Raw genomic sequence first — 23618 nt, forward strand, 5'->3', positions numbered from 1 at the left:
AACAGTTGGTAGATAAGTATGTTTCTTTCCCATACATTAATGGTCTCTCTGAAAAATATCAAAAAATTTTTTGTAATAACTTAACTAAATTAGCTCCAATCCAAAAAAGTAGGTTATTTGGACTTTTGACAAGATCTTATGTGAAAAAAAAATTATTAGAAGAGGATGGTGTGGTTTACAGACTTCCATGTACCTGTGGAACTCCTAATTTTTGCATAGGGGAAACAAAAAGAAAACTACAAGTAAGGTTGTAGGAACACCTGGCTTTGATACGTCTTAAAATTAATACTTCTCCAGTGTTCTTACATTGTCAGGCTAATAGTTGTTCTATCAATATTAATAATATAAAAATATTACATCGAGAAAAAAAATGTAATCAAGCGGAAATTTAAGGAACATTATGCAATCATTATGTAAACTAGCATAATGAATTTGAATAATGGCGTGATTACCGCAGAATGCTGGGATAGCTTAATCAGATACAAAGATTGTACTCGAAATACTCACTGTGTGGATGATGTTTCTGTTGATGGATAACTTGTATCAAGGTTTCTTTGTGAAAAGCCCTACTGAGGATGCCGTCAGCGGTGAAATGCATTTGGGGTAATGTAATATGAATAAAATTTCTCTCTCAGAATTTACCTGTTTTCCTTAAGAATTTTTTAGTTTTAACTCGTGTTTGTTTTTAAGTAAACAGATTAGAGTTCTGTGAAATTTCTAGCCTCCGTATGTCAGAAAAGATTGGAAATTAATTTCCGTGTACTAATATATTGTACAAATTAAGTAAAAGACTGATTTTATCTGACTCCATCGATTTTTAAGATAAGAGTTTTTAATAATTTTTATCTTTTACATAATTTTATTAATAAACAATTTTTAATCTTTCTTATGCTAAAAGGTCAGGATGAAGTAACCACATTGGTTACTAAGTTGAACTAATTAAAGCACCTTTAAAAGTGAATGAAGTCTAAAGAATATTAACATTTTCCATCTAGTTAACAGGCCATTTTCAGGTGTGGACAGTTGAATGTGAATTGCAAGTGTTGGTAATAAAGGAAGATGGGATAGACTCAGAGTAAATAGGAGGAAACAAACTATGATGGCAGCAATTGATGTGAAAGACTAAGAAGAAAAAAAATTCTGTCCATTAACCAAGTCAAAAACATTAACATTCTTTAAACTTCATGACTTTTAAAGACTGAGAGATCTTGTCTGAATGATTTTTTTTAGTACTTGATTTCTTACTATTCGCTCAATTTGTTGTATTTTCTTCAGAATTAGCACAAGGTTGCTGTTGAGAACAAATCACAGATTTTTTTTTCATTTTGAAATGTTTATTTCACAAAAAATATAGTTAACTTTTAAACTACAAAATAAATTACCTTTATGTTCACAGGTAATTTCCTTCCAGTTTTATGATATGCTTGAATTGCATGTATCCAACAAAGAACAGGTCCTTTATCATCAGTTGAACCTCGTCCATATAATTTTCCATTTTTTTCAGTTAAAACAAACGGCTCTGTATCCCAACCATCCTCCTGTAATCAAATTTTTAAAAAGAAATACTTGAAAATAAATTATAAAAAGTAAAATTTTATTCATCTTATCTGAGATCAAATTTTTTAAATATAATTGAATTTACAAATCTTTATTTAAATATAATTATAAAAATTAACAAAAAAGTTTGGCCAAACCTTATTACTCATGTTTTTATACACCTTCAATAATTAATTATTTATATATTGTGTTCATTTAACATTTATCCAGGTGCAAAAGATATCTTTCCAGATATCTTCATATGCATATGGTGCAATAGTTCCACGTGGATGGCTGACCAGGATTGAATCCAGACAGGTCAAAAAACCCCAGAAATTTTTCAGTGGTAGTAGTCTTCCAGATATGTCAGATTCTGTCCTTCACTATTTGGCCATCCCATTGTGCACTTGGCTAAATCCATAATGGGCTTACTAAAAAGAGGCCCTCTTGGTGCCCACATCACAGAGTTAAAAAACAAGTTCCACTGTAATGTTTATAAGAAAATAAATTAATTCAAAAAGGAGATATGTAAATCACACAGCAATTCTGCAGAAATAGTAATTTTCTAAACAAGAACAAGAGGCAAATTAAAATTGCAGTTTTAACAATCATGAGGCAGACAATGCTGATATCCTTAGAAAAGAGCAACCATCATATAGATTGCTAATTGGTAGAGTACTGCAACAATGCTTCATACTCATGAACATTAAACAGATATTGTCTTGTTTCTCCATAAAGTATAATGTTTAAGCAGCACAGATTTCACAAGTGCTTTCCATTGCACCATACATAAAATTAATTCTGAATGTTATAAGCCACTTAATGCAAGCAGTAATACAGTAAGGATCAGTCAAGGTTACCTTCATCCTGACAATGTTGAAATTGTGGCATACTTCAATGCATATCCACATGCAAACATACTTGAAGCAATGTCACAATAAACTACAGCAGTCATAAATGTATTGAATTTAAAATTTCCACAACATGCACTCGTTTGACTAGTACAACATGATGTTAAACTTACACTAGGACAAACCTCAACTGCTTGGCATTTTTTTCTAAAATAGGGTATATAATTGCCATAATGTGTTCTATTGGGTACAGTGTGCTTTATGATGCATGAGGTATGCAAAACTAAGTATGTTTTACTCTAAACACTTAGTATGGCACCTAGATTGAGCAGGTTCTTGGCCCCTTATTCATTGATGGTACTTATACTAGTAACTGCTATCTTAGTATTTATTATACATATGCTGATGGATGAATGGCTTGATGACTTGTACAGTTATATAGTACAGTTGCCATTGGAGAAACTGTACTATATTTGACGTCAGCAGAATGGCATACCATCTCATTCCTTGATAGATGTATCAGTAGTTCACAGAGTGGTTCAACAACCAATAATTAGGACAACACAGACCTGTTCCCTAGTCATCATGACTATTTGATGTAGGTATGGCATATGTTACCCATAATGCTACTCTGAACTGTCTACATCTTTGTGTTGCCTTCAGCAGCAATACAAATGTAGGCAGTTCATACACAAGCATACAAGCAAAATAAAAACATTAACTGTTTTTGCATTAATTTATGCAATGTTAGTGTTTATCCATTACATTCAGGATTCTTTGCACATTATTGTAAAGTTTCTTAAAATTATTCCTTTCCATTATTCTTGTGCTCAGGAGAAATGGAAAAATTTATATATTGACTTAGAACTAATATGCAATTTAAATTAATTCATTCATTCATTCATTCAAAAAAAAAAGAACCTATCACAGTGAAACTAATGCACCTTATGCATACACTCATGCTATACTGAAAAAATCCAGCTGGAAAAATTAAATTATTATTCTCCAAATCTATTCCTGATTGTCAAAATTTCAACTATTTGGCTTTGTTAATTTTTTTGATTTTTATTTAAATTATAGATTTAATTTCAATAAAACTTTAGACTATCAAAATGCACCTTATGTTGTATTAAATTGATGTATTGAAAACAAACTGTTTTCAGTCTATTCAATAGGTCATCCTCAGATTAAACCAGATTAGAACATCGACATTCAATAGGCTAAAAACATTAGTTTATTTTCAATAAATTATCTTGGCAACATAAGATGTATTTTGATAGTCTAATAATTATTTGCCGAGTACATTCTGTTAAATAAAAATTTAGAAATTTTATTAAAAAAAAGAACATTTATATTTGCTAATTTAGCATTATATTAATTGTTAATGAAATTAAATGAAGTTAAAAAAAAAAACATAAAGATAATGCATAATATAAAAAGGTGTTCAGGATAGCAACAGAATATGATGATAAATTGTTAAAATAATATGAAAACAGAACATACAGTAAAGCTTGGTTTACACTGTCATATGAACCACTATGAACAAACAAAATGAACACTAAATGAAATAAAATATTGTCTGCATAATACTACATGACAAACTAAGTTAGGATGTGATTGGTTAAAAAGGTTTCAAACACTAGTTGTGAAAAGTTGGCTGGTCAAAATGAATCAAAGTTTGGCAAAAGTTGAGATATTCTCAACTCCTAATGATAATAGTCAAACATTTGCTGAAAGGGGCTCTTCAGGTCATCTCTTTCAGTTTGTAGCAGTTCTTAAGCTAATGTGAATCTAGCATAATTCCTTTGGTTTAACTGTAATCACTGAACAACATTGTTTAAAGATAAATGTATAGTTATAATACATCTTTATTTCTTAATTTCAATAATAAATATTTCCAATCATTTGAATTTTTACATTTGGAATTGCTTAACAACAGTTTATAATAGATGCCAATTGCCCAATCAAGATTATTAAATTACTCAAAGTACAGTGGTGCCTCATATAATGTACTTAATCCGTTCCAGGTGCACGTCCGCTAAGTGAAACATCAGTTATACAAAACGCATTTTCCCATAAATATACATGTTAAAACATCTAATTTGTTCCTGAGCATAAAATAACCATACTGTATCGTAAAAAAATGAACATGAGGTGCGTCCTTTTATTCCTCCGTGTAACTCTGCGTGAGCAGCATCCGTTTAAAAATTCCTGTGGAATGCGTTCCTAAATTCTGGTGGGAGTGTGTGCCGTTGAACAGCAAAAACGGCCGCTTGTAGCAGTATTTTACAGTGGAAAGCAACATGGCGTCTTCCATGGCTCAGATAGTTTCGTTTCCGGGTCCATTATGTGGTTTTATGAATGAAAATTTAGAAATTGTGAAAGCGCAAGTTAGCGCACGCGGTGATGTAAGTGTCTTTTTGAATGTTTTTCAAATGATAGCAGGCATTCTAATTTTTTTTCGAGGCTATTTTGAATGCTCTTTCAACAAATAATCCGTTTTATGGTTAAATTTTACAATTGGGACCCTTCTTTTGCCTTTAAAAGCTCATATTTTAGAATTATAGATTCCTCCATCACGATACTATTGATAGTGCGGGCGCTGCCATCTTTCTTTCACCGTCATTCCTAAATGCCTATGAATAGCAGTGCACTCCCGTAGTAGCGGAGACGCAGAGCAACCGCTATTAAAGAACGCACCCATGGAGCAGTCACCAATTATGCCGGAAACTTCGTTGTTTGCAGCCAGTCCGTTGCTCGAGTCACGTAATGGCCAAACAGAAAGTCCGTTGTTCACAGCGTCCGTTATTCGAGGCATACGTTATATGAGGCACCACTGTATATTATTTTAAGCATTTTGCAAAATAATATACAGTGGTTATTAACAATAACCACTGTATATTATTTTGTACATTTAAATAAAAACACAATGCTTAAAATATATACATATTTTAAGCATTGTGTTTACACAAAGACTCGTTGTATAGCTCAAATACAGCCAATATAATACTACACAATATATAATGAGTGAATAATAATTTACTAACAGATTACTATTTGACATTGGTTAGGAACATGTGATAGCAGCTATAATTATGATTAGATATGCAGATAGCAAAAACCTTGGTAAAACTGATAGTGAGAACAGTGGAGGTGGAGATATTGGGAGCAGAATAAGATTTTACAGAAGGTATATCAATGACATACTGTCATCTGGAAACAACCAGTAGATGTAACATCCTATGTGCAGAAATTTTTGAATAAGTTCTTGTGTTTAAAATTAAGAGTAGAGTACGCAGCCAAACGATTGCCTTAAATAATCAATAAATTCACTATTTTTAATAATTAATATTATGTAATTTGCTACTAGAGGTAGATGTAAGACACCATCTCTTATCTAAATTAATAATAATAATTTAAATAATTTAGAATCATCTGGAAGAAAAGAACTGGCTCAGGATGAGATATAGCTTGAGTATTTAAGGTGATCATTTATATATAGGGCTTCAGGTTGTTTAATATACTTATAAGAATAGAGTATAATAAATACAATTAACTCAATTATTACTTCAAATATCAAACAAACAGCCAGATTCCTTTATTGAGCTATTAAGACTAAATAATTTCTAAGTAATTTGGCAGGAGGTAGGCAGTTCGGTAGCCATCTCTTATTAAATATAATAATTATAATTGTTATTAGAATATTCTGAAAGAACAGACTGGCCTGGAGGAGGCTTCAAACTCTCAAGTCCTGCTTACCATTGCCAGTTACACTGGCTCTCTATCATCTTCAGACTAATTACTTAATTTAGATATAACCATATTGATAGATTTTCTTGTAAAAAGGGCTGACAGAATTACAATTTAATAAAAAGTAAAAAAACATTACAGATGGATACTAGTCCAATCTTCACTGCTTGCCATGTCCAATCACCAGGAACAACTGTTTCCATTGCAGAGATAACCTTTCTTTAGAGGCTATGCCTCTGCACAAATATGCAAAACAGTTTAAAATGTCCAGAGGTGACAATCCGAACACAATTAAAAATATAATATTTCTTTGTAACGCAGTGAAAAATAAAGTGTAAAGTATAGTTGTAAAGTGTAAAAATATAAAATTTTTATTAAATTTTTTAGTAGCTGTATTTATGTTTAATAGGTGGTCGTCTCTTTAATCCGACAAATTCGGTAGACTGCCTTACAGCTAAACAGGCTTAAAAACTTTTTTATTGGTTTTTCATCAAATGCATTTCGGACCAGTTTTGTGAGTCCTGGTCCCTCATCAGTGCTACAGGACACAAAGGTTTTTTATTAACATGAGTGACGCGAGTACAAAAATAATAAGATTTACAAAAATTCCTTAAAAAACATTCTTAAAAATACATTTTTTTATACCTTTTTAGTTCTTCGTATACTCCTTATTAACTATACAGTGCTCACTGGGTTATGTTTTCATATTCGTTTTTTAATTCCTATTGTCCCGTGTACTTACAGTAGTGCTACAATTAATTATAAACTTTTCTTATATAAAAAAATTTTTTCGGAGCAAATAGTTTATAAAGTTCTGTGTGACTTATACAGAGTTTTCTATAAAAAATACGTACTTACTATTTTTTCTGGATGTATTCTAAATATTTTCCAATACATTTTGGTTCTATAAATATACCCTTAAGACTATTAATAATAATAGTAATATATGGGAAAAAACGGGAGTAGTTTATAAAATCAACTGCAATTGTAAACACCCGAAGTATTACATAGGTGAAACTGGGCGTAAGTTGGAATCACGGATCAATGAACATATGGCTGCCATCAGGTTGAAACATAACACCTCACCTTGGTTTAACCACATAATAAACAACAATTGCCAAATAGAAAAAAATAACACCAAAATTTTACATTCCGAAAAAAAAATATATAAACATAGGTTTAAAGAACACGTAGAAATAATAAAACATAGCAATAATAGTGATTTAGTAAATCTGTCAAATGGGATGCAAATCGACCAGCAGTGGTATTATGTAATAGAGGGCACAACTGGCTAATTGTTTTATGTGTTGGCACTCTGTGAAAAACGTTCTAGAATTGTAAAAAGCGTAATGCTTTTCGAATAGTCTTAAGGGTATATTTATAGAACCAAAATGTATTGGAAAATATTTAGAATACATCCGGAAAAAATAGTAAGTACGTAATTTTTATAGAAAACTCTGTATAAGTCACACAGAACTTTATAAACTATTTGCTCCGAAAAAATTTTTTTTATATAAGAAAAGTTTATAATTAATTGTAGCACTACTGTAAGTACACGGGACAATAGGAATTAAAAAACGAATATGAAAACATAACCCAGTGAGCACTGTATAGTTAATAAGGAGTATACGAAGAACTAAAAAGGTATAAAAAAATGTATTTTTAAGAATGTTTTTTAAGGAATTTTTGTAAATCTTATTATTTTTGTACTCGCGTCACTCATGTTAATAAAAAACCTTTGTGTCCTGTAGCACTGATGAGGGACCAGGACTCACAAAACTGGTCCGAAATGCATTTGATGAAAAACCAATAAAAAAGTTTTTAAGCCTGTTTAGCTGTAAGGCAGTCTACCGAATTTGTCGGATTAAAGAGACGACCACCTATTAAATATAAAATTTCTTTGTCAGCCCTTTTTACAAAGAAATATTATATTTTTAATTGTGTTGGGATTGTCACCTGCGGACATTTTAAACTGTTTTGCATATTTGTGCAGAGGCATAGCCTCTAAAAAAAGCTTGTCTCTGCAATGGAAATAGTTGTTCCTAGTGATTGGACATGGCAAGCAGTGAAGATTGGACTAGTATCCATCTGTAATGTTTTTTTACTTTTTATTATATTGATAGATTGTTCATAAATCCACTAAATTTAGCAAAAAATTAGCTAAATTGGCAACACTAATCTAACACAACTAGCTTATAGGAGCAAACGTGCAACTATAGCACCACTGCTGACTTTGAAAATGATGACGAATACAGAAAATACTGACGAATATAGAGGAAAAGAAAGATGATCAAAATATGACAAATCTCGAATATTACAAATATAGAGGTTCCAGTGTATTTCAGAATAGGATAAAATGCAAAGTAGTTTCAATACACTCATAACCCTTGCTACTATTAGTCCTTCAATACAAGATTTTCCATATATATTAATAGAACAGTCAAAGCAAATTTTGAGACATGAAAAAAAGACAAAAACATTGAGTGATGGTAATTTAAGTAGGTACTGTACCAGTGATGTATTTCTTAACAGTTATTATAATATCTACAATATATTTCAACTTTTAATGTTGTACAAGTATATAATAAATAAATTTTTTACAATTGGCTAATGTGACACACAAATTACATAAGTTGACTCACATCTACAAGCTTAACAAGTGACTAACTCAAAATTTTTGGGCTATAGTATGCCATGATTTAGAAACAATCACTTTCAAAATTACAGCATTTTTAGTAGTGTCAAAACAGAGGTGTAATCTAAAGTTTAATTTTTGAAAGCAAAGATATAAATTAATTGAAATTTATTCTGAAATTATGATGCAATATTCTGAGATGTGTACAAGATTTTGAGAAATTACAGATGAGTAAATTAATTTTAATAATCTGTTCAGATCTACTTGACTCCATCAATCAATCACAAAAAATGCTAAAATATTAAGAAGTCCTTAAGTATTTTAAATCACGATTAAATGCTTTTTAAGATATTTCTCCTCATCAAATCACAATATAGTTGTCACTGAATAGAACTAGAAATAACTCAAGCTGAATTTAACTTATATTAATTAATCTTAGTTTTTCATTATAATTAAAATAAGGTTAATATGATAATTTAAACTGTCAATTTCCTAACATATTTACTTATTGTTAAAACTTGATTTAACAAATAAAAGTTGCTGTTTTTTAATTTTTGTTGTAACATTGAGTGTCAGATGGTATTCTGGTTTTTGGACATCTTTTTCTCTTTGCTTTTATTCTCTTGTGTACTATGTAATGCTGTATGATTATATATATATATATACATATAATGTGAATAAAGGAGTGTTTCAATTTATCCTTAATAAAATGATGTCTAACATCAGATAACAATAACATTTAACAAAAATGATAGATTAGGGCTATACTGAACCAAAGTTTTGATATTGATATTAAGCTTGATACTAAAACTTCTTTGATATATTTGATAATCAAACAATTTTGATAAATATTAAAAGTTATCACATACTAAAATACTAAATATTGTTATCAATTTTGTAAATATATATCAGTTATTAGTGCAGCACAATTATAAATATATGAAAATACAGAAGTTTACCTTATGTGCTGGTTGAACATCAAGATGTCCATAAATGCACACAGTTTTCTTTTTTGGGTCACTTCCTAATTGGCCTAATAATACTGGAGGTAATTTTAAGACAGTTCCATCTGGAAGAGTTTGATTGCCTATATCTGCCAATTCAACAGTAGTTCCTTCAGCTTCCAAATACTAGGAAAAAATATACTGTATATGTATATGTACAATACATATATACATTATATTATATTATAAATTATACATTATATAATTTAAATTATAGTTATTATGTAGCTAAATCAAAAAATAAAAAATACTGTTTTCAGCAGGATGTAATATGTAATAGCAATGATCATACCTAGCGATTTTCAGCCATGCAAGCAATTACAACTGCAATGAGCGCAAGTTGCATGCATCTTGTTGTGGTCACGCTGTTGATTGGCATTGCAACTCAAACATGTGACCTTATAATAAACCACATCCACTTCGTCTGCTATCTTTTTTCTTTAATGTGAAGGAATATCATTGGCAAATGGTGGTACTTTCAACTTAGTTTATTAGCTATATTTATAACTAGCTGTTACCCACAACTTCGCCCGAGTGGATTTTGCAAGCAAACACCATTTATATTCAGTATTTCAACAACCATAGTAATTGTTAAATCTTACTATAAACTAATACACGAAAATTTAAATTTTCTTCATTTTTTGACTTCTGGAGGATTAGTGACTTCTCAACTCTAAAACATTTATAAAAAATGAAGTAGAATCAAAATTAAAAGGTCAAAAAAACAAACCAGTTTCTAACAAAGAGAAATTCTTTTTATTATTACTGTAAACTTTTCCCTAAATGCATTTTGCCAGTCACTATGGCCTCTTCAGTAGGGTTGATTACAAGTACACAATACAATTTAAATTTCCATCAACGACAAATATCCATTATTAATTTTCATTCCGTGATTACAACTTATATACGTCTGACAAGATTTACCAAGCATGCCACTGGCACTGCATCATTATTTAAATTTACTGTGTTACTTTGCATAACAATTGCAAAATGTTCTTTTAGTCTTCTTTCTTGTATACAATTTTTATCTTATTTATATCAATTTGACAATTAGTGCTCTGGGCAATGATGAATCAATCACTCAGTCAGTCAGTCAGCCCAAGTAATTTTATATATTTAGATAATATTGTTGTTACTAAACTAACAACAATTGATATTTTATATCCAGAAATCTAAAAATAATACTTGCAATCAATTGTGAGATTTTCACTCTTTTCCTCCAATAAAACAAAGAATTAAAACTTCATAAGCATTTGAGAGCCAAATAAGCTTGATCAACCTCAATTCTAATGCTGTTGTGAACATGCAGACGAACAATACAATACAAGGTTGTACACAATAAAATATTTTATTAACTGTTTGCGCAGTTCTATATACACTAGATTCTTTAGGATCCCAACTATGCAACTCCAATATATACAAGATTGTTGTGACAGATCTTTGTATGAACAAAGGAAGGTAACACGTTTTCGCAACAATGATTCTTTCCTGTTGAGATATTTTCCCAAAATATTATACTAACTTAAACTATCTTAAACGAACTTATATTCTAAAGGAGAAATAGAGAAGGAAAGGATGAGATGAGGGGTAAGATTAATGAGAAAAAAAAAGAGTGCTGGTGGGGTACCCGGGTTTTTCTTTTGTTTGGTCTTCACTCTTCTCAAAATGAAGACATGCACCGAATTCACTTTTCACCCGTCTTTTTCACTATCTCAGATTTGATGATTTCTAAGTATTCACCAAGCTTTTGATTTTAGTGTCTGTCTATTTCAGTCGTTTCCCTGCAGACGACCTATGATCTCCTCTACGTCTCACTCAGTGACAATGACCTGGACCTTTTCCTTTTTCCATCTGCTTCTTCTGAACACTAGCTCAAGAATGGTTATCTCTCTCACCGACTCGCCTCAGGGTTTTTACACACTATTGTTTTTCAGTGTAATTCTCCAAAAATGTATTCCCACCAGCAGGAAGGAAAGACTGTTAGAAAGTTTGAGAAAAAGATATAGAACAAAAGACTAAGGAAACTTAATGTTAGGCTTAACACTAAAGACATATATACAAAATTATGGCATATTGCCACACTGTAATAGTTGGTATTTCCACTTTCTACCACAATGTTAACAATTTTCAAAGTTGTCACCATTTGACATGGCACAAAGGTGTTTACCATGTCATATGGTGCACGTCTGGTATGGGCATGAATGTAACATACATTTTGTTTCTAGTCTTGTAGTCACATTGGTTTTCGAAGACTTCCCATTTACTAGTCAATGGGAACAACCATTGCAATTGCCTGCACAGCTGTAAATTGCAAGTTGTGACCATGGCTATAGAAAAATTGAAGCTATGAATTATACATGTTCTCAAATTGTAAAAAAGCATGTTCTGACTTATTTGCTTAAAAATAAATTTATTCTCAAGTGCAATCTTATTCAGTATACTTGTCAAATCAAAAAACTTATCACATCAAATAACTGATAAATTATTGAATATCTGAACATGCTTTCTGAAACTTGATAATAAAACCATATCAGATTAATTGTTCAAGCAGAATGAACAGTTTAGAAATACCACAAATCAATTGATAAAGATATATGGTTAAGTTAAATTTCAATATTAACAAATGCATAATACTAACTGCTAAAATTTAGAAAATTATTCTATATATTATAATTGCCATATATAACTTTCAAGGAAATAAAAATTAGTGTATTCATCTAGAAATTAGACTAGAAAAAAACACGTTTTTGAGACTAAGCATACAATCAGATGGTAAGGCACAACTTTACTAAACTCAATACATTGCAATAACACATCAACTGCTGTAAATTATTGGGCTATAATCAGGTTATATCATAATATTAAATATACTGAAAGAGGGAATCAGACCAGAAGGTCCAGGTAGCATAACTGGTAACAATAAGTAGCAATTGCAGGTTCGAGTCCTGTTCCGGGCAGATTCTTTTCTTCCAATTTAGTCTACAATTATTCAATTAAATTATAATTATTAAATTTAATACAAGATGGCACTTAATGCCTCCATCTAGGGCCAAATTTATTTGTAGTTTATTATTATTATTGTCAAATTACAGCCCAATTATTTACAGTAGTTGATGATGTGTTATATTGTATTCAACCTATAAAGTAACTATTAGTGTAAATTAACAAGGTATGTCAGGGAGTTACTATTATTTAACTTTTTACTTACTTATTCCTAATTTCTTAATTTAAAAAAAAATAGTAATATAATCTCTCCTCACACCGGTAAACTAAGTAAATAAATAAATTCTTCAAACCTGTTAACCAGAGTCTATCTATTTTTAGACTTGCAAACATCGCATACAGAAGATGTCAAACTCTCTTCAGAATATTAAGCAACGGCAAAAACCCACCAAACCCCGAAAGGCTTCCAGGAGTATATACGGTACCACTAGAAGACCACAGGTGCGATAGACAACTAACATATATTGGTTCCACAAAACATGCGTTAAAAGTGAGGTTAAAAGAGCACGAATCAGACATACAGCATGGTAGATACACTACGGCCCTAGCGACGTATGCGTTGGAAGAGGAGATAATGGCCGACCTGCATGTGGCAAAAATCATTATATCCAGCTATAACCCACAGCAATTGAAATGGCTAGAAGCCATGGAGATATTTAAAGCAGGATTATGCACCACGTGCATTAATCATAAGGAAGAAATGATCCTATCCAGTGCATGGCAGGTTTTGATAGAAAATAGCATTTAAAGGGAGGAGCATGGAGCATGCACAATACACCTATCCAGCTGTTGCACATGATAATATTCAGAAAAGAAATTCAAATCGAATGTTTATTAGAACATTAATGGCCTATACGACAAAGCCTGAAGAAGAGCCCAGGAGGGGCTGTAAAAACATTTGCAAGTCTAAAAATAGATCAACTCCGATTATCAGGTTAGAAGAATTTATTTAAAATAGTAATAATAATGAAATATATATGGGATGTAGACAAAACAGTGCAATGAGTTATATCTTGCATTTAGTTAATAAGTTTCAGAAACAAGTGCACAAGAATATAGATAACCAGTAGTGGGCTATTTGATAGCATAGTTGTCTTGCCATGAGCACGTTTATTCTTTCTCATGTTTGTTCCTTCTCATGTGACTAAATTCTATTTCTAGGAAAGATAGTGCTACAATTTGCTGAATTAGTGCTCTGACATTGAAATAAATTACTCAAAAGGAAAGCAGCTAGATATCACCAAAAAAACAGAGTGGGAAAACCATATAGCATGGTCTTGAATATGCAAGGAAGTATCATACAGTTTCCTTCAATTTTTTTTGACAGTATCCAGCCTCTTTCCCTTTGAGTATTTTAACCAGACAAAAACATTTTTAAACTAATATTGAGAAGCTTGACAACTTCATAATTTAAACTGTGCTGTTATCATTCATAGGAACCAAGACAGGATTTGGTCCCATGAAAAGAGGGTCAAGACAGCATGGTAACTATGCAATTGAATAGCCACTATTTACTTATACACTTATGTAATATGTAGAAGAAACAAGATATTGCTGCACTTTGATTTTGTCTACATCCTAAGAACAGTTGTCATAATTTTTAAATTCATAAAATTAGGTTTCTTTCAAGTCATCAAGTAACTACTACCAAGGCTACTTGATCACTAGTAAAGCTGTCCGCTGTAAGGAAAATTGCCATATTCACACTGTTTCCATTTTTTGCCGCTGCAAAAGATTTTGGCACTAGTTATCGGTGAGAATCACGTGTTGAGTAAATTGGTCGTTTCATGTGCAGATATAGCTATTTTATAAAATTGTAATAGTTACATAAAGTTACAGTTGTATATAGTTATACTTATTCGCAAGTTATATATGGTTGATGGGACTTTCTCTTCAACAGCAGCTTAGTGTATGGATATAAATACATTTATTGTATAGTTCAAACATTATGCCTAAAAAGTGTTGGGTTCCTTTTTTGCACATTGTATGCTGGATCTGAAACGTCTCCTGAAAGATTAAAAGTTACATTTCATGAAATCCCATCGAATGAGCACTGAGACAGAAGTGGTTAGCCCTTTTCTGACCAACTGGACTGGACAATTAAGTCAAACTGTGGAAAAGTTCTCAGACTGCAGCATTTCAAAAAAAAAGTATTAAAAGTCTAATGTTGTCTACTTTATATTTGTAAATTTCTGATAAGAAAGAAGATAAGTACATTTCTGTTCTTTTCAGTTTGTAAAATTCAGTCAAAAACATAATATACACTTTATTATGACAGTTTTCAATAAATTAATTTTTCCTTGTAAACAAGCTTTTGCTTTTTCTATAAAGAATTTTATTTAGAGATGTAAACTGAAGCAATGTTACTTTTACCATAGCTATACTTTTAATTTCAACTTTAAAACAATATATGTTGTTTTTGTTCATATTCCTGTGTACTTCTCCAATATTAATTACAGTAAGTTCTTACCTCGAATATCACCATATTTCCGCACATAATTTTCGCAATTTTTTTAATGATCTAAAAATGAGTTGCGAAAAATGAGCAAATTTTTTGAAGAGGTCTATTGGTATTTCTTCTTACAGAGTGTCTTGATTAACAAAAGTAAAAATTTTATAACAGATTTAATACACAACATTTTAAAAGTTATCATATATGGTCCGAAAACGTAAAATTTTTCATAGTAGACAGAATATACTGTAGGTGATCTAGTTTTGCTAAGTTTGCATACTTTTTGAGTAAAAAAAAATATTTACATTAACGATTAACCACTGGTATATTTAAGAATCAAACAGAGATCATTAAATGGTATTAGTATAGAAAAGTTTGTATTTCCATGCTAATAATACTTGGATATTATTTCTTCCTAAAAATGTCTTATAAAAATAAAGGTGTGAAAAATATTGTATTATTATTATTATTATTATTATTTTGCTTTTTTCGAAGCATTTCCATGCTTTTTTCACAAACTAGGGAACATCATTTGCAACAGCTCGTTTCTTAATTGTCAAAAGTTTTCAATCTGCATTAATGAGGAAAATACTTAAATGCAGAGACATCTCCAAACTCCTCTATAGTCTCTAGAATAATGTACAAACCTGAAATGCTAACAATGGAATGTCATCAATCATCAGTGCCACAAACGGAGAAAATATTAACTAGCGTCTATATGCTTAGTCTCATAGAGAGAGAGAATCAGCGGACGGCCTTACTAGCGAAGCAATCAAGCAGCCTTGCTACTACTATAAAAAATAAACTTATACACAAATTACTAATATTTCTCATCATTGCTATATATATATATTTTCATAATTTCATAATTTTTAAATATTAATGATAATTAATAAAAATAAAATGTTTACCTTGCTAATTAACTTCATCATTTTTGTAATTTCGTCTCTAGTCTCTGGCCATACAGACACACTTTTAATAGCTACAGCTTCAGCTAGATCTTGAATATATTCTTTTTCGTGAGCCTGAATGTAACTATATATAAAATTCATCATTTTAAACCAATTATTAAATAAGAAAGTAATTTCAATAAAGTTTGAAAATTAACATTTTAAATTTTAAAATATATAGGTGCTTCCCTACTTAATTAAAACCTCAGGAACCGAACCGGTTTATGTCATAAGTCAAAAGGTCATAAATCAAAAACTAACCTAGAAAGTACATTTGTAACAGAATAACCATGCATTGTTAGTGTTTTGTAGTGCTCTGTGACTATTTTTGTATATTTTTTTTTGTATGCTCATTTTTCCATTATACGTGTCAAATTTTTGTTTTGCTTTTGTCATGCATAAATGTATTTTTCTGTCGTGTCATGTACCATCTTTTGGGTGGGTGTTGTTGGTTGGCTGTTCATTGGACCACGTGATAGGAGGCTAAAGTTCCAGACAGCGGGAAATGTAAAAGGGAAGTACCCACAAGAGGGCACCTTTTTGTTTTTACCCGTTTCTTGGGCACCTGAACTGGCAGGGATAGTCCCGATAAGGAGAAGGGAGAAAGTAAGGTCACCATACATGCCATTGACGAAGGACAGAAGATTAGTGAGTCTGAGGAGAAATCAACTTGCATTGGCATGAAGACACTATAAGGAGCAAAATCTCCTTTTCGTGGACAAAGATCCTTCAGGGTACTATTGTATTTTGTCATTAGTAACATTTACTGACACATGCTCATTAGCCCCTTTGTTATGGGATATGGACTATTGCATGATTATGGAGAATTGTATGCAAGCAGATCAACGATATACACTCACCTTGTAAACATGGAATTGCTTATTAATTTTTAAAAAAATTAATGCTAATTCTCCACATAATGAAAAATACAGTAGAGCATCAATTATCTGAATACCGATCAACCAAAACATTGGTTAACCAAAAGTGTTCCAGTCAGCAGAGTGCTTTGGTGCTGTAGCATTCTCCCCCTCCCTGCCAACCTGAACTGTTGGCATATTTTTGTGGCGATTGTTCGCCATGTTTGTCCCTTAACAGACAATGCCCTTTGTTTGTTGCTTTCCCTAACGGTCCATCGTCCGTTAGACCCGGAGGGGATGATTAACTCTGCAAGGGGGACAGGACAGTATAAATAGCGGCAAGGCTGACGGAACAGGATCTTTTCTTTTTCGGAGCATCGGAGAAGCGAAGGTAGCACATCGACGGTCTCGCCCATGTACAGGGTTGTATACGGTATTTATAATAGTCTTTATGTAATTATATTTGTGTCGGGAAAGAAGTAAATTTTGTCATGAAAACTACAGGATTGTATACGGTATCTATAATAGTCTTTATGTAATTATATGCATGTCGGGATAGAAGTAATTTTTGTCGCAAAAACTTGTATTTTATTTGTAGTCCGGTTCAATCCAGATGTAAACTCATTTTCTATTGAAAGAAAAGGAAATAAATCTTACATTTTAAATGTACTACTTTATGTAAGATATGTATTTATAAGACATGTGATACAAAATATATACAGTACAGTTTTGTGTTTAATATATTTTTTTCGTAAATGATCGGTTATCCAAAAAATCAGTTATCTGAACAACCTCAGTCCTGAATTGTTTCAGATAATTGATGCTCTACTGTATATGTATTGTGTTCCATGGTCTCAAAGGTTGAGAACCACTTATGGACTAAACACTTACAATTATCTAATTAAATCTGGAATTCCTTACATAAAATCACAAAACACCTTTTGTACTTTTCCAGCAATAAGTTTAATCACAGAACATGTTTGTTCTGTGATTAAACTTAAATTTATTATTTAAAAATCAAATCTCAAATTTATTATTCCATTTCTCTGAAGATTTACTGAAAGTTTAAAAAATAATACAGGTAAAAGGATAGAAACTGTCTTTAAAATATGTCTCATTTCCAATATCTATAGAATAATACGTTTTTATGGCACATTTTATATAAGCATTTTTTCATTATTTTATATATTTCTTGATAGAATATGCATTCCTTTATTTAACTTTTTCTATGAAAAAAGTTTTTAGTTGAAATTTGGATTATTGTCATTGTATCTTTTTGAAAAAGATTACACACAAAAATATATATAGTGCATATAAAAGTTTTTCAAACTCTGCCTTATCAGTATTTGATTATTGTTATTATATTTGATTATTATAGGCATAAAAGTGTATCTCTCATATAGTAACAATAATCATTTTAATCTGTATGAGAGTTGTTTCAAGTTCTTCCTTGTCATTTGATACTAAGTCATATGACATCTATTAACAGTTTATCAGAAATGAATCATATATGTTGCATTTCATTTGATAAAGAATTCTAATGTACTGTACATTTATATTACCAAGTTTCAATTTCAGAAGAAAATTTAGATCTTAAAAATAATTTCTTAGCTGAGAAAACCAAGAATTTAGAACTTGGAAACAGAGAAATTTCTGTGCTGACATTTGCCTAAAAATAGTCAAAATATTTGAGAATAAGTATTTTAGCTTCCTGAACTTAACAGATGTTATATAGAAAACCAAACCCAAATCATATATTAATAATCAAATAATTAGGTTTGATTCATTGTCAGGCTATAACCAATCCAATAACAGTTTTATTATTTGATTATTAGCAGTTATTTTCAAGATATTTGACTATATTACCAATGTTTACATAATTCTGTAGTAAATTTTATTTATATATATATATATTAACTAATATATATTATATTAGTTTATATATATTATATATAACTCTTTCTGGACACTCTATGGGTCTTCTTTTCTGCAAGCTCATTATGGGTTTAGTTAGCCAGGCTCACAATGGAAAGGCCAGTGATGAGGGATGGGACCTAATGTACTATCTGCAAAAAATTCTAGGGGGGTTTTGACTGATCTAGATTTGATCCAGTCTTCCAAAACAGTAGGTTGTCACCTTAACCCAGTGGTTCTTAACACAGGTGTTCCACAAACCTACATCAAATAAAAGTAAAGATTTTAAAGTTTTTATTCAAATTTATTCCCATTGCTATATTCATTGTTTCCTGAGAATAGTAAACGTGGACTTGCTTATCAATTTTTGAATATATTGATGCTAATGCTCTGTGTAATAAGAAGTATATGAATGGTGTTCCGAAGTCCCAGAAAGGTTGAGAACCACTGCCTTGACCACTCAGTCATTTGTCCATGAATTTTACTAATATAAATTTTAATAAAATTAAGAAAAAAAAATGCATACAATAAACATATTTTCAAATAAAATCTGTTGATGCATATCACATTTACTAAGTAAATGTAATATGCATCAACAGATTTTATTTGTTATGTAATATTTTTTAAATATTAAAAATGAATTTTTAATATTCCAAATTCCAAATTCTTTAAATTTTATTTTCAATACTGAAATTATTACTCATCATTTCCCTAACTTCGGAAAAATTACAAAATACTTAAAAATAATTTATGTCAGTTATACAATGGATAAAAATAACATTGTTCCTTAAAGTCTCCTTGTATGTAAAGATGACATTCAATAGTGTTTTTATATATCAAGTTGATCTAATAATAATAAAATAAAACCAGATTATAAGTCTGTTACATCGCACAAAATTTAAAAAAAATTTTTAGAAAACAAGAATGTAGAAAATCTCTAAATATAAATGCTGCATTATTCAGAATACAAATAATTGAAGATTTCACAATGCCACTAAAAAATAAACATAAGAACACTTATGAGGGTGTTCAAAAAGTATCGGATCTTTATTTTACCCGCGTAAACCAATGACGCGTGGGAGACCTCTTTCAGTGGAGATGTGGAAGGGACAGTCATGCACAGTACTGAATTTTTTCCCGCACGCAGGAATGTCAGTCGCTGGCAGTCAGCCTGTGAGTGAGGACGTGTAGTGAGCGCTCGTTGGATTCCAGTAAATCGGAAAATGACTGAACAACATGAGCAGTGATATTGCATCAAATTTTGCCAAAAGCTTGGCAATACCCAAGCGGAAACCATTTGCAAGATTCAACAGGCTTTTGGTGACGATGCCACGAGCAACACATGGATAAAGGAATGGTATAACTGCTTCAAAGATGGCCACACATCAGTGGACAGCAAACCCCATTTGGGCTGACCCTCAACAAGCCAAAATGAGACTGTCATCGAGCAAGTATGGACTTTAGTCATGGTGAACTGTCGTATCACAGTCAGAGAACTTGCGAACGAGACAGGAATAAGCACTGGATCTGTACATTCACCGAGAATTTGGCCGAGCTTTTTGACCGAGAATTTGGGTATGAAGATAGTGTCCATGAAATTCATATCAAATTTGCTAACAGTGGAGCAGAGGCAAAGGCATCTGGGAATCACACAGAACATGCTGGACAATGCAAGCAGTAATCCCAATTTCCTGAACACTGTAATCACAGGCGATGAGTTGTAGGTTTATGGGTATGACCCAGAAACCAAGATGCAGTTGTCACAGTGGAAACATTCGACATCCCAAGGCAAAAAAAAGCACGACAGGTCCGCAGAAACATCAAGGTCATGTTGACAGTTTTTTTTTACTCCCATGGGGTGGTGCATCATGAGTACGCACCACAAGGTCAAACCATCACAAAGGAGTACTACCGGGAGGTCCTTCATCGTCTTTGTGATGCTGTGCGACACAAACAACCAGATCTGTGGTCAACCAAGTTCCATCATGATAATGCACCTGCTCATTCTGCGCATCCTATTCAGACTTTTGTCACCAAACACAACATTCCTATGGTTTGTCACACTCTGTACTCTCCCAACATGGCTCCGTGTGACTTTTGGCTATTTCCCAAGCTGAAAATGCCGCTAAAAGGAACCTGATTTGAGTCAAGAGAAGACATCATGCGGAATGTGATGGACTAGCTGATGGCCATTCCTAAAGAGGCATTCCAGCAGTATTTCCAGCAATGGCAGGAGCACTATACATTACCAAGGAGACTACTTTGAAGGGGATTAGGGTTTTGTACCTCAAAATCAATAAATGTATTTTTGCCGACCAAAGGTTTGATACTTTTTGAACATAGCTCGTATATGATACACTTTCTCCATGAATATGTTTGAGTTAAAAATGATTTTAACTACAATTTTTAAGAAATCAAGAAGACAGATATAAAATTCAGGGTCTTCTGGAATGAATGTTACCATTTTAAATTACCATAATTATGTCAATTATTATCTGAAAAGTATTTGATGTACACCAATCAACAGAGTAACTGTCCAAATTTCATCTTTCATCTGCATTCAAAAATCTTGTTGTTACTACCTTTGGAAAGTGCCATATACAAAAATGATGACTATAACAGAAGTCTACACTACACTGGAGAACACCAAGAAGTGTAAAATATTGCATTCTAAGAACCTATAACCGGTGTGATATAAAAAAACCAAAGGTTGCTTATCACCACAAACGTTTTCGAACTGCTGGGAGTTCTTCAGGTGCAAGACTGAATTACTGATGGGACAGAGCGAATAGAACTCCCAGCAGTTTGAAAACATTTGTGGTGATAAGCAACCTTTGGTTTTTTTATATCACACCGGTTATAGGTTCTTAGAGTGCAGTATAACAGAAATCATTTTATGTTCTTCAGTTCACAGTCTGAATCACTCATTGTTATACAACAATACATTGAATAATATGCAGAAGCTGTAGAATTGTTGCTGTTTTGGGAGAAGTGATAATGAATATCTTGTAGCAAAGAATTTAAGTATCAGTTAGATGCAATTCACATGAGATATACACATTAAGAAATTGTAATGGGAAAATGTAAAACTTGGAAAGTTTTCTAATGTTTTAATGTACAGTACATTAATGTTCTCAGATAATAATTAACATAATTACAATAATTTAAAATGATAGCATTCTTTTTGGAAGATAATTATAAATATTATACAGATATTCTTTGTAACTTCTTTATGTAAAATTTATGTACTGTAAATTATGTAAAATCTTTCTTCAAATTTAAATCGCAAATTAAAAATTGTAATACTAGCCTTATGTATAATATACTATGTCAAAATAGTTGTGAAATTATTTGTGTAAAAATAGATTAAGAATATCATTTTATGTAATAAATCATATTTATTTATTATCCAATAAAAACTGTAAAATGATTATTCATTATTTATCTGAGTCTAAATGCTGTTATTCTGTAATTCTGCATTCTTTTAAACTCATATATAATATTAATTTCAGATGATTGATTTAAGTTTGAGTTAAAATTAAACCAGACAGACTTTACATTTTGATAAATGACTGATAATGACAATGGTTATACAAATAATAGCTTATCTTTCATAAAGTAACTATAATTATTTTAATCTTTAGGAAAGGTGTTTCAAATTCTTTTGTGATTAATTAGTTACTTTCAATTCTTACAAAGTCTGTTTAAAAATATTTTAAAATTCTGAATGTTGTAAATGTTCTGTAAGTAATTATATTCAATTAATGTGCATTAATTTACTGATGTTTTTATTCAATTGCTTATAGTAGGCTTTTTAATGCTTTTGGTAAACAGATTATTCTTCATTACAACTTAGTACAGCTATTAATGTTGGTTTAACCCATGGAAACTTATATAATTTCAACATCATAAATTTTAAATTAAATATGACAAAATATATCCAGCATAATAATTTTTAACAAAAATAATAAATTTAGTTAAATAACTTAAGTTTGCATTTCATAAATACAGTAAATCTCAAACTGTAAAAAGTTCTCGACAACCAAAGAATTATAATTACCGTATTTTACGGACTATAAGACGCACTTTTTTCTTCGAAAAATTGCCTCCAAAATTAAGGTGTGTCTTATAGTCCGTAAAATATGGTAACAAGTGTTTTTGATATCTGGCCATTTTTGCAATACTGAGCAATATTTTGCAATATTGTGCAATACTGTAGTTGATAAATTACTAAGGACTATTTATTGCTGTATACTGTATACTGTATTGTCATGAAATTTTTTAAGCTGATTTCTTTTAATAATAAATTCATTAGTATAACTTACTAAAGTTCAGTAGAACTTCTATATAAAGCTGATCATAATAAATTACTGTACCATATATCCACCTTCTCCCTTTCCACATTGTCAGAGAAAACACCCTGCTAACTTGGACTTTAGTAAATCTGGATAACCTTCACCCTTATTAGTCCAAGTCCAAACAGAGGGTTTATTGCATTTTTAATAATTAAAAAACAATTTTTAAACACAAATCAATATTTCAAGTAAATTATAAGTTTGTTAATGAAAATTAGCAAATATATGAAAAGTTAGATACTCATTAAAGTATCATAATTCTGACTGTGATGTAATATTGCAACTCTACTTAGTCATTTCATTTAATAAAT

At 31.1% G+C, this 23618-nt stretch overlaps 1 protein-coding gene across 1 annotated transcript in view; it reads right to left on the reverse strand.

The window, feature by feature from the left end:
- The window catches only part of Cndp2 (Cytosolic non-specific dipeptidase 2), a 57668-nt gene that overhangs the window by 31655 nt on the left and 2395 nt on the right, over positions 1–23618 (reverse strand). Inside the window, exons 2-4 of the mRNA XM_067288170.1 lie at positions 16143–16266; positions 9732–9902; positions 1383–1538 (exon numbers count right to left, since the gene is read on the reverse strand). Of these exons, the coding sequence (XP_067144271.1) occupies positions 1383–1538; positions 9732–9902; positions 16143–16266 (451 nt within the window). The remainder of the gene's footprint in view (positions 1–1382; positions 1539–9731; positions 9903–16142; positions 16267–23618) is intronic.

Source organism: Centruroides vittatus, unplaced genomic scaffold (genome assembly GCF_030686945.1).
Source record: "Centruroides vittatus isolate TY-2023 unplaced genomic scaffold, ASM3068694v2 scaffold_769, whole genome shotgun sequence".
Taxonomy (NCBI): Eukaryota; Metazoa; Arthropoda; class Arachnida; order Scorpiones; family Buthidae; genus Centruroides; species Centruroides vittatus.